At 32.6% G+C, this 17,381-nt stretch overlaps 3 protein-coding genes across 9 annotated transcripts; 1 reads left to right on the top strand and 2 right to left on the bottom strand.

The window, feature by feature from the left end:
- Nucleotides 1-686: 686 nt before the first annotated feature.
- LOC111001157 (protein sel-1 homolog 1) lies at nt 687-10,222 on the top strand. 4 transcript variants are annotated; one of them, XM_022270915.2, is made up of 14 exons: nt 687-1,157; nt 1,363-1,502; nt 1,608-1,698; nt 1,961-2,184; nt 2,491-2,686; nt 3,447-3,598; nt 4,313-4,438; nt 4,712-4,834; nt 5,680-5,785; nt 6,525-6,673; nt 7,201-7,366; nt 7,728-7,893; nt 8,476-8,680; nt 9,126-10,222. In XM_022270915.2, the coding sequence occupies exons 1-14, from the start codon at nt 923-925 to the stop codon at nt 9,267-9,269; spliced, it is 2,223 nt and encodes a 740-aa protein (XP_022126607.2). In that variant the 5' UTR covers nt 687-922; the 3' UTR covers nt 9,270-10,222. The 4 variants fall into 4 exon arrangements, with proteins under 4 accessions (XP_022126607.2, XP_022126580.2, XP_022126590.2 ...); XM_022270888.2 differs by having other exon boundaries at nt 687-1,166; nt 1,354-1,502; XM_022270898.2 differs by having other exon boundaries at nt 688-1,166.
- Nucleotides 10,223-11,202: 980 nt separating this feature from the next.
- Nucleotides 11,203-15,153, bottom strand: LOC111001212 (molybdopterin synthase catalytic subunit). The gene is made up of 6 exons (XM_022270992.2): nt 15,018-15,153; nt 14,572-14,687; nt 13,562-13,737; nt 12,448-12,669; nt 11,792-12,015; nt 11,203-11,381 (listed from the first exon to the last, which is right to left on the bottom strand). Exons 1-6 carry the CDS (start codon nt 15,144-15,146, stop codon nt 11,274-11,276), a joined length of 975 nt encoding a protein of 324 aa, XP_022126684.2. The 5' UTR covers nt 15,147-15,153; the 3' UTR covers nt 11,203-11,273.
- LOC111001218 (molybdopterin synthase sulfur carrier subunit) lies at nt 15,149-17,364 on the bottom strand. 4 transcript variants are annotated; one of them, XM_045629951.1, is made up of 2 exons: nt 17,335-17,364; nt 15,149-15,423 (listed from the first exon to the last, which is right to left on the bottom strand). In XM_045629951.1, the coding sequence occupies exon 2, from the start codon at nt 15,413-15,415 to the stop codon at nt 15,149-15,151; it is 267 nt and encodes an 88-aa protein (XP_045485907.1). In that variant the 5' UTR covers nt 15,416-15,423; nt 17,335-17,364. The 4 variants fall into 4 exon arrangements, with proteins under 4 accessions (XP_045485907.1, XP_022126709.1, XP_022126700.1 ...); XM_022271017.2 differs by lacking the exon at nt 17,335-17,364 and adding an exon at nt 16,019-16,128; XM_022271008.2 differs by lacking the exon at nt 17,335-17,364 and adding an exon at nt 15,848-16,001.
- Nucleotides 17,365-17,381: the final 17 nt, after the last annotated feature.

Below are 17,381 nucleotides of genomic sequence, written 5' to 3'. Positions count from 1 at the left end.
TATTTAAATGTTAGAGAAATTTGATCCAAATTCGGACATTTCTAGAGAGTTTTCATAAAAGTTTTTTATCTTTTTTAAAGAGGGTAATAGTCATAACCACTTGTTGCGTGCAGAAACAGCATGAATTTTTTAGAACGAGGATATTTATTAAAACTTTTTTGACGTGACAACGTCTTATAAATTGGTTTGCCGGGTGACACTTCAAGAAACTGCGTTACGCTCCGCTCACGTTATGCGCTCACAATGAGAGCGAGTGAGAGGCACGCGTCCCTTCCACTCGAGCACAGTTCGAGATTCTTTGTATAAATTAATGTTTTAAATATAATTCTTTGTATAAATAAATGTTTTAAATTGTTACTATTATTTCATCCTTCTTCCTACTATACGAATGAATATTCACATTAAAATTATTTTACCACTCATAGACGTTGTCACGTAAAACTTTCGCCCGTATACCGACTTTACAGGCAACCAATTTTATATTTCATTTATTATATTCCTAGTTTATCTGAATTGACTTAATCGTCAATCAGATTCAAGCTTCTGCTATTTGCTATCTCAATTCTTAAGCAGTGAATGCCTTTGCTGTTATATGTGATAAGCTTGCTGTCTCCAATTACAGATTACTTTAAATAGTTTTATGCGATGATTCTATTTTGACATTGACGTTGATTAGAATAAAATACACAAAAATTATAAATACGAAGTCGGTCTTTGTACAATAAATTTTAATAAAAATTGTTTCTTAGATTGTATTTCAGAATAATGTAATTCTTATTCGAAATAACACACGTGTATAACAGCAAGTGGCTATAAATGACTCTTAATTGCTTACCTAGATTTATTGCTATTGTATATACACTTTATCACCGTAGTGTTGTGTTTTGATAAGGACACGTCAACCCATTAAAATTTTAGAAATATGGAAATTTTAAGACTGTTACTTTTATTATTTTGCATAATAACAGCAAGTGCGGAACTTGTGGGTCCTGAGGCCAGTAAAAAAGTGAAAAATGACGAAGAAACTACAGAACCACCGGACACTGACGAGCCTGAGGACTATAGTGAAATAACTTCAGCTATGAGAAAAGAGATCAAAATGCTTCAAGAATACGCTGATGCTATGAGAAAATCCAAAGAACTACTGAAAGATGAAGGTCCGAAAGGTAATTTCATAGTATCTCAAGCTTTCAGCTAACTCTTTAGATGAGAGAAATAAGATTCTAATAAGACTTACAATGGCATTGTTTTCGTGGTTATATTTATTAGTAATATTCAAAAGAAGTCTAGTTTTTAGATCTATGTAGATAGAATTATGCTATATGAATGGTCCTAGCAATCATATAAAAATAGTAATTTCAGAACCAAATGAAAAGGATAGTATGTTGCAAATCGATGACTATACATTTAAGCTGATTAAGAACAGTCTTCTGCGACAGTCTGAACCAAGCTGGGTCGAAGCAGCCAAAGGAATGGTTGACTCCCTAGACACTGAAGTTGGGGTACTTATATTTATTTATTAAAATGTTGTAAATAATATTAATAATGATAGATTAATAAATTTAAATCATTATTCTAACATTAAAAATAATTGGTAATATTTGCAGAAGCCAGAAGAAAATCCTCAGGATTATCTTGATAGCCTACCCCCACTACCAAAAGAGGAAGAAGTTGAACTTTCACCTGAAATGCTAGAAGGTAATTTAGTAGCTTAAAGAGAATCTCTTAGATATAATTATTAATACTGAGTGAGCAACAAATGACATGTCTATCCTAAGCGTAATACTAAGACATCAATGGCGGTCTTCATTTTATAAGAGATACAATGTTATTCAAATGGACTTTGAGTCTCTTCTAGGGTAAACTTTAAATATAAAGTCGATATGGAAAATTAATATTTGAATAGTTATTAATTTCCTTAATATTTTATTATTTGTTTAAGTTAAAATAAATATTATAGTTAAGGAGCTTTTCGACGCAGCAGTGAAAAAGATAGATAAGAGATCACCAGATTTACGCGGGGCCATCTTGCAAGTGAAACAAGCAGCTGACAGAGGATATGCACCTGCCAAAATAAAGTTGGCCTGGTCATACATTTTTGGTGAAGGCATGGAACTTGATGTTGAGAAGGCGAAGAATATATTCTTAGAACTTGCTGAAGAGGGCAATGCTGATGCACATGCTGTAAGTGTTATACCCAAACTATTAGAAAAAAAAAATTAAAACAATTACTGCCAAGATATTTTTTAAAATGCTTTCTCATTTTTACAAATAATTTATCCAAATTCTTTGCGTTGTGAGTTTCCCTGGCAGTATTGGATATTTTAGAATAGATACTAAAGTGTTTCTAAATTTATAATAAGAATTTCATAAAAGTATATTTCCTTTTACATAGTAATTGTTTAACAAAGCCTACCTAGTACATACACACAAGAAATGTTATTTTTTGATTGTAATCATTAATTCCATACATCATCATTTCATATATAGGGCCTTGGGTTTCTACATGCAACCGGTGTGGGAGTGCCAGTGTCTCAAGCGAAAGCCTTAGTCCACTACACTATAGGCGCTATAGGTGAAAGTGATTATGCGCAGATGGCCCTTGCATACAGATATTGGGTAGGTGTAACAGTACCAAGCTCTTGTCCAAAAGCTATGGAGCTATATATGAAAGTTGCAAGTAAAGGTAAGTGTTAAAATATAAATATAATAACCTTATACTTTATATTAATAACTAATTTAATCTTAAGTACATTTCTCTATTTAACATCAATTATTTTATAATTAAATCTGTAGTATATGTAACATGAATAGCCCATAAATAGAATAATAAAATCTTTGAAAGATTTATAATTTAAAGTTAAATTTATCTTCTCCATATTGTAATTAGATATAAGAAACTGTGCTACTTAGATATAAGAGTATTTGCTAATATATTCTGCATTCTTTGTGCAGAATTAATACTTGTTTGTACAGGAAAAGAAGTGTTAATTTTTATTAAATTTATTTATTAAATTACTATTTGTTCCTAAATTGAAAAAAAATACAAAATATTAATATAAAATTTTCTTTAAATAAGAGGATTCCCCAAGAGGAATATATTAATTGTGCATGTGTATTGTCCTGTTTATGTTCAATAGAATGCAGAGTATATAAGCAAACTGTCTGGCAAGCGGCTAATATCTAAATAAAATATGGAGAAGATACCTTTCAGTTTTCTTTTTTAATCCATCAACATACTTAGGTTTTCTGTTTCATATATTTTATTTATTAATGCAATCTGTTTTGGTCTTGTATATTATCAACACATGTTTAGTTTAAAAATATGGATATTTGTAGCTTAACTTTACAAAAAAAAGATTAGGGTATTTTAGTTGGTTCTATTTGGAATATTACGAAGGCAATAGATTATTTATTTTTATATAATAGATAAATATGTTTAACAGTGGCAAGCCAAGTGACGTTTAGCGGTGGTCCCGCGATTCAAAGAACCCGTTTGATTGATGAAGCTGAGGGAACTGGACCAACTGCAGCGCTTGATACAGATCTTATTGAATACTACCAGTTGTTGGCTGAGAAAGGAGATGTTCAGGCCCAGGTAAGTGTAGCATTTTAATGTTATTTTACGGAAACCATAAATGACTGAGAATATAAAGGGGTCGTTCAAGTATTACGTAAGCACTAGAAGGGGGAGGTCTTTTTTTACTTTTTTTACGCATATTACCCACACATTGTCTATGCTTGAAAATGAAATGAATTTTGGGGATTCCTGCAAAAATTTAATATGTGTATGTACTATTTTTGCAAGATTTTCCTACTTTTTCTAACAAGAGGAAGGGGGTGGGGGGAGAAATTGCTGTAAATTTTTATTTAATCTGTGTAATCTGTTTTGGATTTGTGTATTGTATTTTAATAATAATATGTATTAAGTAGCTGTTAGATTACTTATAATTAAATAAATAAATAAGTAAATCTGCTTATGTTATACTTGAAGGGCCCTAAGATGCCTCAATCTTTGACATGGCATGTTTTACTCAAAGAATATTTCTAAAACTTTCTAGGAATCGTAATTTGAAGAACAGAAAAGATTTGTTGGCAATTCTTATAACTACAAATGTATTACGTCAGTGTTAAATACTGTTTATAATATTACATTGATAAACTGTTCCATTTAGTGCATCATTAAGGGTCACATGAAAGTATAACTCGGCTGAAGTAGCTTTTTTGTGTTTTTTTTTTGGTTTTTTTTTTGGTTTTTTTGTGCTTTGATGTGGTTTTTTTTCGCAATCATCAAATTGTATTCTATTGTCAGGTCGGTCTAGGTCAATTGCATTTCCAAGGCGGTCGCGGTGTTACCCTGGACATACAAAAAGCCTTACATTATTTCAAACAAGCCGCTAAAACTGGGAACGCTATGGCCAATGCGTATCTTGGGAAGGTAATATAACATTTTTATTAGATTATTTGTACAACATGGGGGCAAACGAAGGCCTCACCTGATGTTAAGTAACCGCTACACAATTCGTCAGAGCGATCGCAAGTGAGTTGCCGGCCTTTTAGGAATTGGTACCCTCTTTTTTTTAAGGTCCCTATGTCGTAGTAAAATTGCCTTAAAGAACTCGAAGCTGTGGATTATAGTACCCGTTAACTAACATATTTCTATGTCTGTTTTATTAAAAAATATTTTTGTTCAATGCTCGAAATATTTCAGATCTATTTAGAGGGAGGCGACGGAATTAAGCCAAACAACGAAACAGCGCTTCATTATTTCAGAAAAGCCGCTGAATTGAACAACCCAATTGGACAGAGTGGTCTGGGATTGATGTATTTACAGGTATATAGCCTATTTATAAGTTTCTAGAACTTCCTTTTCTTTATAGGCTTAATCTATAATATTTACAACAATAGCTACTTTAAATATATTCAAATAATTGTAGACCCTGAGTTTAAGGTTCACAGTGTGAAATATTAAGTGTGGCTCCGTAATGTCAGAAACTATTATTTGATGTTACAATAAAGGCCGCTTCACATCCGACACTACCGGCACAGTGTGAAATATTCTTTCATACATTCACTATGAACGCATCCCTACTTGTCAGTGTCAGTTACGGCACCGGCAATCACGGCAGCATCAAGGAAAAAGAAAATGGGTGCATGAAGCATGGCAATTAAGAGAGATGGAAGGAGAATTCATCCCATACAAAGAATTAGTTAGAGATGAAAGAAAATATGCAGTCGACTGTCTACCGCCGTAGGGTGCGGACGTAACTTGAATACGGCGATCGTACCGATTATAAAATGCAGTAGTGGTATTTCTGAGACTTTTACATTAATCTATAATTTTATATAATTTTTCAAAACTTATAAGAACATCAAACATTTATATAAATCCTTAAAATATAAATAAATGTACCTAAAATAATATTAAATAAAATAAACATTTACTTTATTTGACTCAAAACAAACAAACAAACAATACAATGTAACATTTACGAACCATATGCTTGCATTGTCAGGTTTCGATTTGTCCGTTAGACATAGGCCTCCTCTATCCGGAGTGATACAAAAAGATCGAATCAATATATTAATTACTAAATAAATATAATTTATAAAATGCATCTAAATTAACATATACAAACACTATGTCTCGCAAAATGGATCTATACGAATTCTTTTCAGGGCCGAGGCGTTCCAAAAGACGCCAATATAGCGTACAAATACTTCACGATGTCCGCGAATCAGGGGTGGATGGAAGGACAGTTGCACCTTGGTTTCCTTTATTTAAGTAAGTAAGCTTTCTATTTCAGAAAATGTAATTAAATAATCATTATAGGTAATGAATGAATACATTCTGGGCCAGTGTAGTGTGAGCCTAAAAAATATGGACGTCTTATAGTATACGCGTCGCAGCATTTTTTATCATGGAGAGTGTTCAGAGGACTCCATCGTTCTACAACAGCGTTTTTAAAAGCAGCTTTTTTATGTGGAACCAGATGCCGACTGAAGTATTTCCGAACCAATTTTACTTAGGGTCCTTGAAGGAAAGAGATTACCAATGTTTAAAAGGCCGCAACGCACTTGCTAGCCTCGATCACATAACATGCGATGAGCCTCCAGCCTATTTTCCCTCTTTTTTATAAAAAAAAAACGTAGACTAAAGTAGTATCGTGTTGTTGCCATGGTTACCATTTTTTAAAGAAACAACGTAAGGCCGTTTACGTATTACGTAAGCAGTATAGTGGGAGGGGGTGACTTTCATTTTCTTATTTGGTGATTACGTCAACAGTAATTATTTACTTTTTTACACATATTACTCACACATGGTCTATGCTGGAAAACGAAATGTATTTTTCAAGGATTCCTATAAAAAATAAATACGATTATGTACTATTAATTTAGAGATTTGCTTACTTTTGCTGAGAAGAGGAGGGGGGGGATAAACAGCAGTAAAGCTGCTTACGTAATACTTGAACCGCCTCGAATATATTTTAATTTCAGACTGAACAATTGATAATTATTTTTAGGTGGAACAGGTGTTCGACGTGACTTTAAACAGGCGAACAAGTACTTCTCTCTTGCGTCGCAGTCGGGTCATGTCCTGGCCTTGTACCATTTGGCACAATCCCACGCGCAAGGGTTGGGTGTGATGCGTTCCTGTACAGTTGCTACTGAGGTGAGAAGGATAGATGTATTTATAGTGTATGAGCGAAAATATTCACAGTCTTTGTCTCTGTGTTGAAGCTTAAGACAATTTGATAAATGGGTGATTTAATTCGCACTTTTTGAATTTACACTATAAGACCAATTTTATTAAATGACTGGCGCAGTTGCTTAAATTCATTCATTCAGTCACTCACTCACTCACTTGCATCCCACTTACTTATTCACTAACATGCACCAACCCACTCACTCATGCACTCACGCGTGTTGAAACTGTTAAAAATTCAAACAAAAAATAAAATAAAAGATGTAATTAAATAATAAGATTAAAGAATTTTTAATTAAGTTTGTGTGTGTGTGTTGCGAAGAGAGTGCATTTGTACTTCTACGCAAAAGTTAACTAGGCACCTCGCCAAGTGACATTATCGCCAAACTGATTTAAACTGATTGACGCGCTAAACTTACTCAGTACTTCACAAAACTTTTTGACATATGGGACTCATAGTTCAAGTGCAAATGAATCTGTATGGTAATTTTCAGTTATTTAAAAACGTATGCGAACGCGGCCCATGGTCGTCTCGTCTAATGTTAGGACACGCGGCTTGGCGAGCGAGGGACACGGATTCAGCGTTGTTGCAGTACTTGGCACTTGCTGAACGCGGTTTTGAGATCGCCCAGAGCAATGCTGCCTATTTGTTGGATGATGGTAAGATGGAAAAATCAGTATTTAGCTGGTTCATGGTAGCTGGACTGAGTATTTCAAAAACGTACTGCATTTATACTTTGATTTTTAATTCCGTAGAATTCTGACAGCTATCATTTTATGACATGTCAGAGATTACAAACCTTTTTGGCCGGGCACATTTTTCAATTTCAATACGAGTGTGAACATCTGATGCATACATTTTATTTGTTAGAGAATGTTTCCATTTTGTTAAGTGCGGTGCTCCATTAAATGTGGTTTGACGGCGAGTGATAATTAAGTCCCTTTTCATCACGAACGGTAGAATACGCACCAGTAAAGATAATATTTTTTTTAAAGGTAAAACATTTTCTATAATATCCAGGTGAAGTCCGACTCTTCCCAGAAGAAGAGAGATGGCGTCGGGCTTTACAGCTTTGGTCTCGTGGAGCATCCCAAGGCTGTGCATCCGCACGAGTCAAGCTGGGTGATTACCACTATTATGGGCTGGGAACCAACGTGGACTTGGAGGCAGCTGCTTATCATTACAGGTAATCATCATAATGCTGTGGATTTATATTTTAACAATTTATTTTATGTTACCAAAACAAATGTGGTATTTTTGCGATATCAGTCAACAATTCCGTATTTTTTGTTTAACATATTTTTAGTTTCTCTTATTAACGATAAATACCAACAATCTACTACCAGTTTTTAAAGGTGGTAAAATTTACTAATCAAAGCTCTGGTTAAGAGTTATCATTGAAAGGCCCATAATCCCCAGTTTGATTACCACTTCAGAAGTATTTAGCAATTTTTTTTATGTTAGTAGTGAACAAATTACATTGACATAAACAAAAAACAAACTAATCATTTGTCAGACTGTGGATTGAAGTGAAGTGTGAAATAAAATATGTGTGTGTATTTAAAACTAATCTGTTTCATTATTGGTAGTGGTTTGGAATCTAATTATTGCGTATGCACTAATTCGTTTAATTTTTACAATATATAATAATTAATGAACACTTAGTTACCTATAATGTTAGTTGATCTCAACAGTGTTACTGTTTTAATTTAACTCTATAGAGAAAAAACATGATTTCGGCTGGAAGGACCAAATTATCATATTGCAGGATAGCATCGGAACAGCTCCACAACCCTCAAGCTACCTTCAATTTAGGCTACATGCACGAGCGAGGCTTAGGCTTAGCTCGTGACATCCACCTGGCAAAGAGGTGCTACGACCTGGCAGCTGATGCGGCGCCAGAAGCAAGACTGCCGGCTGCTTTAGCACTGGCTCGGCTTACAGCAGTTACGACACTGTCCTCATTGATGGATGTGAGTATAAGCTTTAAGTTTTATATAAATCAAATATATTACGTTACTTTAATGTACGTCAATGAACTAATATTATCGATTTAAGAAAATAATTTTCCTTAGTATCTGATTTGTGATCATTTCTTATAGGCAAATATATTATGATTTTTAATTCCGTTTAATTCTGACAGCTATCATTTTTTGACATGTCAGAGATGGCAAACCTATTTGGCCGGGCACATTTTTCAATTTCAATACGAGTCTGAATATCTGAGTCTACATACATTTTATTTGTCAGTGAATGTATCCGTTTTATTAAGTGCGGTGCTCCACATTAAAGATTTAAAGGTTTAAACAGGTTTTGGGTTCGATCACCGGCAAACAATTGTTACTAAAGTCTTGAAATGCGTTTGTCCCAAGCTCCATTAGTGTGTTGAATATTTCAATTTAATATATGATAATATAGTCCATATTGCAGAGCCCGCTAGCGATGATATTCCTCTCTGGTGAATCTACTCTTCTCTCGAATTGGGATGTGTATCTCATTGCAATATTAGCGGCTGCCCTTGGCTTAGTGCTTTACCTGAGGAGACCGCAACCGACGAACTGATTACGACCCTTTGATTATTGAAACGTAAATTCTCGTCACTAAGTGACTGATTCAATTATATTTGTTTTCTTTTTAAAAAAGATTAATTGTTATAAAGTAGCAAAATTTAAACTTTTACAGGTTTTTTAACTGCTAAATGATTTCGGATGTGTTAGTATGCTTTCTTTTAGAAATCCCTTTTTAAAACTAAATTAGCCTTATGCTGTTTAAAAAACCTTCTTCGTCACAGCATTAGCAAGAGAGACAGAAAGAGATCAATGTAATAAGACTGAATTTAGTTTTTTAAATGGTACTGAAATAATCATTTAAATATATATCACAATTCAGTAAAATATCTCCTTTAACATATCCATAGACATAACAGAAACATCAGTTGATTGATTACACATTCTTAAAGGTCAAAATTAATGTCATTTGACAGTCCTAGGAAGTGATTGTGAACTGAGATTCGTCTTGAAATACGACGACCTGATCTAAGACGGGTACCCGCACTAAAATGGAGGGTAGTTTCAAATGTGTAAAACTAGTTGTGTAATAAAACTGTTAAATATAAGAAAGTGCTGTGAAATCATATTAATTCATTTAACCTTTCTGCCTTTATAATAACATTGTTGTATTTTCATTTTTTGTTGAGTAACTAACAATTAATAACTAAACATTCATCAAAACTCAGTGTTATTACTTTGAACTAAAGTACCGTTGTCTCTTTCCGTCAAATTGTATTTTCGCTGTATTGAAAAGAGACAGAATAATGCTTTTGTTAAGGTCTAATTCGACTTTTCAAATGTAATATTGTTTCTAATATATCAGCAAAATATTTGTTTTTGACGTGTATCTATAATTGTTTAGTGAAATATAGGACATAAATGTGTCATTAAAGTTTGTCAGTGTCGATGACAGCGGTGTTTTGTGTGAACTGTATAAATGATTGTAAATAAAATTATTTATTAAGAGACGAGTTTTATTCTATATTTTTCCTATTAATGTGATTAATACATCTATCTATCTTAGTCTGGAAAGAAACTGCATTTAGCAGTAAGACCGCCCGTTTACTATGTCTTCATTTTTTTAGATGTAAATAAAGTGTTATAATTTTTACATTAAATAATTGTTTTCCCGTGTGGGGCCTACGCCCCTCAAGTCCTCAATTTGATTGCCAAGAGTAGTTATTCGAAGATTTATTAAAATTACATGAAATTTGAATTTTAGTTTTTCATTGTTTTGATGAACTATACTTACTTACCGTGTTTCGTTAGCAATTTCCTCAAACCTATGATTTAAATTAAGTAAACAATTCAATTTTTTAATATAAAAAATTGTCTTAGATAAGAATTTCAGTAAGGCTAAGGTGGGGTATGGAACAAAAAAGGTTGTGAAACACTGCATTAAACCATGCATCTTAAATTATGAGATAGAGGAGGCCACAAAACTGCTGGTTCGGCCTTTATAAATACATATATTTAATCATAAAATGAAGCAAAGTTATAATGTTACATTAAAAGATGTAGTTGTATTTTAATATTATATCTGATCAAAAAAATGTTTTTTATAGAATATAAGCTTGCCTAGATAGAAGAAACCAGAAGGTTACAGTTAGCTCTTTATTTGTATTGAATTACAAAACGGAACAGAAACCTCGCAGTAGATTCCAGAAGCGGCTACTGTTTACAGACATGTGAGTCATCAGCCAGTGATCGTATTACTCAACCATATTTGATGGAATTAAAGGTACACATCAACCCGGAAAGGGATCGTCACTCAACGCCAACGCCCGGGTCACGTTTGAGTAATCATGACTTCTCTGGCTTTCCAGTTAATATCCCTTTCCCCAGGCTCACAATCAACTCAACAATCTGGCTCAATACGAGTAAATTCATTCAAGATTTATACTATGTTTATGAATAAAGGTACACAGAGGAATAAAAATCAAAACGAGTTGTAAGTAGTTTAATATTGAAGCAATAAAAAATAATTTGCGTCAATGATGACCCAAGATGATATGAACTACATTAGATTCTGTAGTTCCAATAATTCAATCTTTTTATCAATGTCTTCTGCGCTAACTGCGTACTCGGGAATTTGTTCTTGTTTTATAGATGAATTATTATTTTTCTGAAAACATGAATAATATTTAAATAATCAATTGCTGGATACGTTACGTTAATTAATCATTTACGTGTAAAATTAAATTGTTTAAAATAAAATAATTTATTCTCCTCTTAAACTAAGAATATAGATTATAATGAGATAATGTAATATCATTTGAGAGATTGTAGTAATAGCACTGTTGGCCTCATGATGTCAGCTTCAGCGTGTCTCTCATCCCTAAGGTCATAGGTTCGAACCCCGGTTAGGGAGCGTTAAAGTATTACGTCACGCAATTTGAAGAATCTGGACCCTTAGAAAAACCAATGATCAGATATCTCAGACCCAGATTTAAATGTCTTGTAACGCCAATGGTTGAAAACTGAGAAATTGAATCTGAAACCTCAACAATGTAATGGTAAGTTATTTTAACTTACCCAAAACTGTGCGTATTCCGGTGAAATGGATTGCAGATATGCGATTTTATCCTCCATTTCCTTGAGTCGTTTATAAATATCAGGCGATACCGGTGTCGTGTTCAGATAGGATTCGATAGCGGTGACCCGCTCGGCGATGGAATGGGGCAAAGTTGAATCTACTTTTTGGACCATTTGTGGCTCGGGAACCGTTTGTGGTCCCCATTCATTTTCGACTCGACAAACTAAAATTATATTCGAATAATAAATATATATTTAATTATGTATATTAGTAGCGAAAGCTAAAGTTTTTAACCGCTTTGATAATTTAAGTAAGTAAGTTATAACCTTTGAATGGAATGTTTTAATTTTAGTTATGTTAGTCAAACTTTTATAATATTTTTATTCAATCAATTTCAGAATACTTCTATTTAAAATATAATTTGTCTATATATTTTTTAATATTACGTATTTGTAATGTGTTTGTCATTATTCCTTATTGATAAATAAATTACGTTAACTTGTTTAACTAGCAAATACCTATATATTCACCTAACAAAAAAACTAAAATATTGTCTTCAGTCAATTTCAGGGTGCCGTTTTTTTGTGAAGGTCTGCGCGCGCATCGTAAAAATTGACTCTCATAATTTCTCCCAAACGCGCCAAAAGATACTCACCCTTCAAATGACCTTTAGAATCGTTCCGTTTCACAAACTGCGTTCTCACTCTCGCACATGTCTCCATATCTTCCGTCTCATTCTCACTTCGCGGTATAAAATCCTGGATATTACTCAAATTCACTTGGGCCCTCTTTCGTTCAATAAAATGGTGAATCCGTTTTTGTATCTCTTCGTTAGACACATTTATCTGAACTAAATTTTTATCAGCCATCCGTTTACCTGAAACGGATATAAATAAAAAAACCTTTTATAAAGTATATATTTATTCAAACTTAAAACGACCCATTACCAAAAATACAACACATTTTCAACAGTAATTGTGCTTTTCGATCTTATTATAGTAAGCTTTGCTTATCTATAGATATAAACATTGTCGCAAAATTCAATCGATTTCGGGACAAGTGCCAATACAGTCACAACAGTTAAACAATAAGATACTTATTGTATTATAGGTTTTCGTCGCAACAAACGAGGCACAATTAATTACAACGCTAATCTTTTTTTTTATGTTTTTAAAACTTTGACATTTTATAAAATATATATTCTTCATAAGTTATATATAACAAACTTAAAAAACAAATTAACATCTTACACATGTAATAATTTTTTATTGTAAATAGGATAATCGAGGTAAAAAATGGACAGGAAAACTTATATACATTATATAACACAATTCATGCAACTAACGATTATGTATGGGACACTTAGTGTCTGCATTTTAAATATAAAAAGTATTTTTTCAACAAGTTCTAAATTCTTCTTACAATGGATTCAATAAAAATAACTTCTAAAAGCAACATTTGAAGAAAAAGCTTAACTTTTTAGCAAATTTTTATACTTAAATTGTAAAAAAATAAATAACAATGACCTCCGTAGACATATTGATTGAAAATACTTCATGCTACCATATGCCAAAATGATATCAAATTTATTAATCAAATACTGTTTAGCAATGATCAATCCGTAACAATAACTGTAAGGCAAAAATGTTTCAAAAATTAAAATTCAACTTATTAAAACGTTAATAAGCCACCGGTTTAAACAAGTTAACAAAATTTTGGAATATGGGCCTTGTCAAACTACACTTTCTGAGATTGTTTGGACCACGCACATTCAGTGTTCTCTTTCCATACCGGCTCGCTGTCAGCATAAACCTCTTTTTTCCAAATTGGGACGCTAGCCTTTAGTGTATCTATGCAATAGCTCACAGCCTCTAATGAATCCCGCCTATGTGGGCTGCTAACTGCTATCACCACTGAGGCTTCACAGCACGGTACAGCACCAAGCCTAAAACAGAATACCCTGTTATACCTCTCTTATTGGTCTTTATACTAATAAAAATGTATATAGTCAGTCAAAAATCATTTATTTGCATAGGTACGGATGTACACTTCTGAACGTCAAAAAGGAATACATTAAACGCTTCTAATTTTACATTTACCGCCAGTTCTTAAATTAAGAGCGTAGAGCGGAAGAGAAGAACTGGCAATAAACTCTCCGCAACTTTTTTAAATCGCCAAGCATGTTAGTAGAATATATTCTCTGTTACTTATGAACTTATTCCAAATATTCTTTTATATCAGTCTCTCCCGATAAAAATAATCCTTCATAATGTTTTCATGGCAATGCACAGCTGTGTAAATAGCAATTTTCGTATTTCGTCGGCTGTATCACATTATTTAATTTGCATATATAACAAGTATACAGCAAGGTCAAATCGATAAAGATAACAGTACATAAATAAGTTTACTATTGAGCAATCATGATGTAATTATCATCATAATTATTTATCATTACAATCATAATTATATATTACAAATCTTTATGAAGTAGGTAGGGTCCCTAATTAATAAAACTTTTTTTTTGTCCACGTTCATCTGCAATTGGCTATCAGCCATAATCAGATATTCTCTGAGGTTAATTTGGGTTGGGTGCGATTCCTTTGAAGGGCACCGTATGTGTTGTAGAAACTGAATTTTAGATTAGTTTCTCTGGGCTAGGTCTAGTATTTGCCATCTTTTTAGGCGAGTCACTATATCTATTCTATTTTTAATAAAAATAATCTAATAATATTAAAAAAACAAACAAACATTTTACTATTAATTTAATAAATGATGTTACCTGTGATAAATTGCTATCCCATGTACAGCTGGCCACTTGCTCCTAGCTTCACCACAAATACTTTTCATTGCCTTTAAGGCCATTGGCTCATAAGCTTCATATTCAAGGCGTAGCACCTGTAATTTTTTCAATTCATTCATTTGACTACATTATTTATATTGCCTTTTTTATGCATGTAAATAGTTGCAGGATTTGAATATTTGTTATACAAACTGTGCTCATATTAAAACAAAAATGTACAGTGCACCTAAGTTAACATAGTTTTAAATCATCTGGGATGCTGAAATTAATCCAACAATTGAAAACAATATCTTCTTTTAAACTAAAATTTTGAACTCAATTCAAATGAATTCATTTCAAAATTTTAAATGTTGTTCCATGTTGTATTTCCTAATCATTTGACGGGGTTATCAAAGGGCGGTATTGAAACTTAGGAACATACTAACCTTTTTTCCTTCAAAGTTATCTCTTGTTGTTCCAACAAATATAGAAACAGCGCCACAACTATCATTAACAACTAATTCGCTTATATCATCTACAGTCAATTTGTCAGCAGTTAGTTTTAAATGATCCATGGTTAGCCTCCACTTAATGGTGGTATAACAGCAATATTATCAAATTCTCGTATAACTAATTCTCTGTTATCAGAACAAACTTCCTCATTCTTTGCTAAAAGTATATGATCCTTAATGGTTTCTAAATTATAATTCTTTGCAATAATATTAAGCAATTGCTGGTATGTTATTTTTTCAGGTATTGTGATTCTTGCTTCCCGAGTACCAGCCAGTTCTTTAGACTTAGCAAAGAACAAAATTTTTACTGTCACTCCATGCTCAATTTCCATAGTTCATCCTATAAAAGATTAACTTAATTTAAACGAACATTTAATAGTGTATAAATTTATAAATAAATACTTCAACAAACAACAAACATGCAACTGTCTGTATCAATGTAAACTCGAAAATAAATTAAATACATCTAAGACAACTTTCATAAGCGTACAATATTACTTATTAAAGCGATATTAAGTTATTATGATTGATGTATATTAAAACAAAAACATCAGTCAACCGTACAAATAGCTTTGCATAACTTTCTAAAAGACCAATGTAGACCGTAATATATGGCACATAAATTGCATTTAGTAAGTTAATAACATGGTTCGAAAGGGTAATTAAGTAGTTGAGGAAAACTTATAATTAATGTCACTATCAAGAATTCGTATGCGACTACGTGGTTTCTTTATTTTAACAGTATAAATAAAATATTATGTTACCTTCCGAAATAGAACGATATAATACAATTGTAATGAACTTAATGGTGCCGTGCAAGTAAATATGCTGGATGAAGTTTATAAAAATACTAAAATTACAATTTACAACCATATAACACAGTCTGTGATTACAAATTTACAAGATAAAAGAAAATTTCTGAACTTAGTACTTACCAGTGCTGCCAACTTAATTTTAACGAATCCACCAATTTTGCAGTCTCAAGTCTCAACCCACCAGAAAACCACTAACATCCACACTAACTAATATCATAAATGTAAATTTGTTTATTTCTTCTTTCACGACCAAAGGAAATATAGGATCGATGTGATTTTTATGTCCGCAGATGTGAGGAGGTTAGGCAAGCAGCCCGCGAGTACAATTTTTTGTGTTTACCACTGGAAACACATTTTTTACTGAAGTAAACAGTAGTCTTTATCACTCTTTACTTTAGATGGAAAGCATACAGCTAGAATATATTTTTTGACAATAAAAGAACAATATTGTAAATTGAACTATAAAATTAGTTTATTTTCATTACAAAACAACTTATAGAAGATATACAAAATTGTTAAAAATCATCTTCAGCAGAGTCGGTTTCCTCTGCACCTTCTGATTTTAAGTACACTTCTTTCGTTCCTATTTTCTGGACTACAGAATTGGGAATTTGAAAAAGGGCCTACTTATTCTTTGAAAGTTGATGTTGGCTATATAGACCACTAAAAGTCTAAAACATATTTATAATATAATACAATACAATTATATATTAAATAATATTAATATACATTTTTGACACATCCTAATTTATATTACATATATTAGTTACGTACGTACCTTTGAATTTTGCAAGTGTTTTTTCGATAACCCGTGATTCTTTAAATCTCCGTAATGATTTATTAATACAGAGTGACATAATTTGCACTTTGCAATCGGACCAGCTGTACTTTCTAGTTTCTACCACTTGCAGTCAGTCCTTTAATTTTGAGTCCCGTAACCCGTTTTGTTTTAAAAATAAACTTAACATTTGTAAACAAACAAGGTTGCTCCGATGCATAGCATAACCAAAACTAATAAGTATCTGTGTTGTGTATTTCTTTTTTTGTGCATGCATACGAAGCGAATACAGAAATCTCATTAATTCAAATCAAATTAGACCCATTGCGCATACGAATAAAGTCCATAATCAAAATAATTTAAGAAATTGATACGATATGAACTTGTTTCGGGAAATTCCCAAAAATAACAAATGTAATTTTACAGAGTTGTCTACATAATGACAAAATATTCCTTTAAAAGGTAAACGTTTCCGTCTTTTCCTGCAAAGATATCAATCGTGCTAGTGGTTAAATGTCGTAGCATACCACTGAATGAAACAAACTAAACCACTAGAAAAATCCACTAGCCACTAAAACCAAAATTCGCCCGCTAAAACGTATGTCTACACCACCAGATCTAGTGGAATATCCACTAAGTTGGCAACACTGGTACTTACGGTAACACCAAATGCCAACGGCTGACTTCAATTATCACTTCAAAATT

The sequence above is a fragment of the Pieris rapae genome, chromosome 11, assembly GCF_905147795.1.
Source record: "Pieris rapae chromosome 11, ilPieRapa1.1, whole genome shotgun sequence".
NCBI classification, from domain to species: Eukaryota; Metazoa; Arthropoda; class Insecta; order Lepidoptera; family Pieridae; genus Pieris; species Pieris rapae.
The sequence above is the reverse complement of the archived record's forward strand: the minus strand, read 5'-3'. Positions and strand labels throughout refer to the sequence as shown.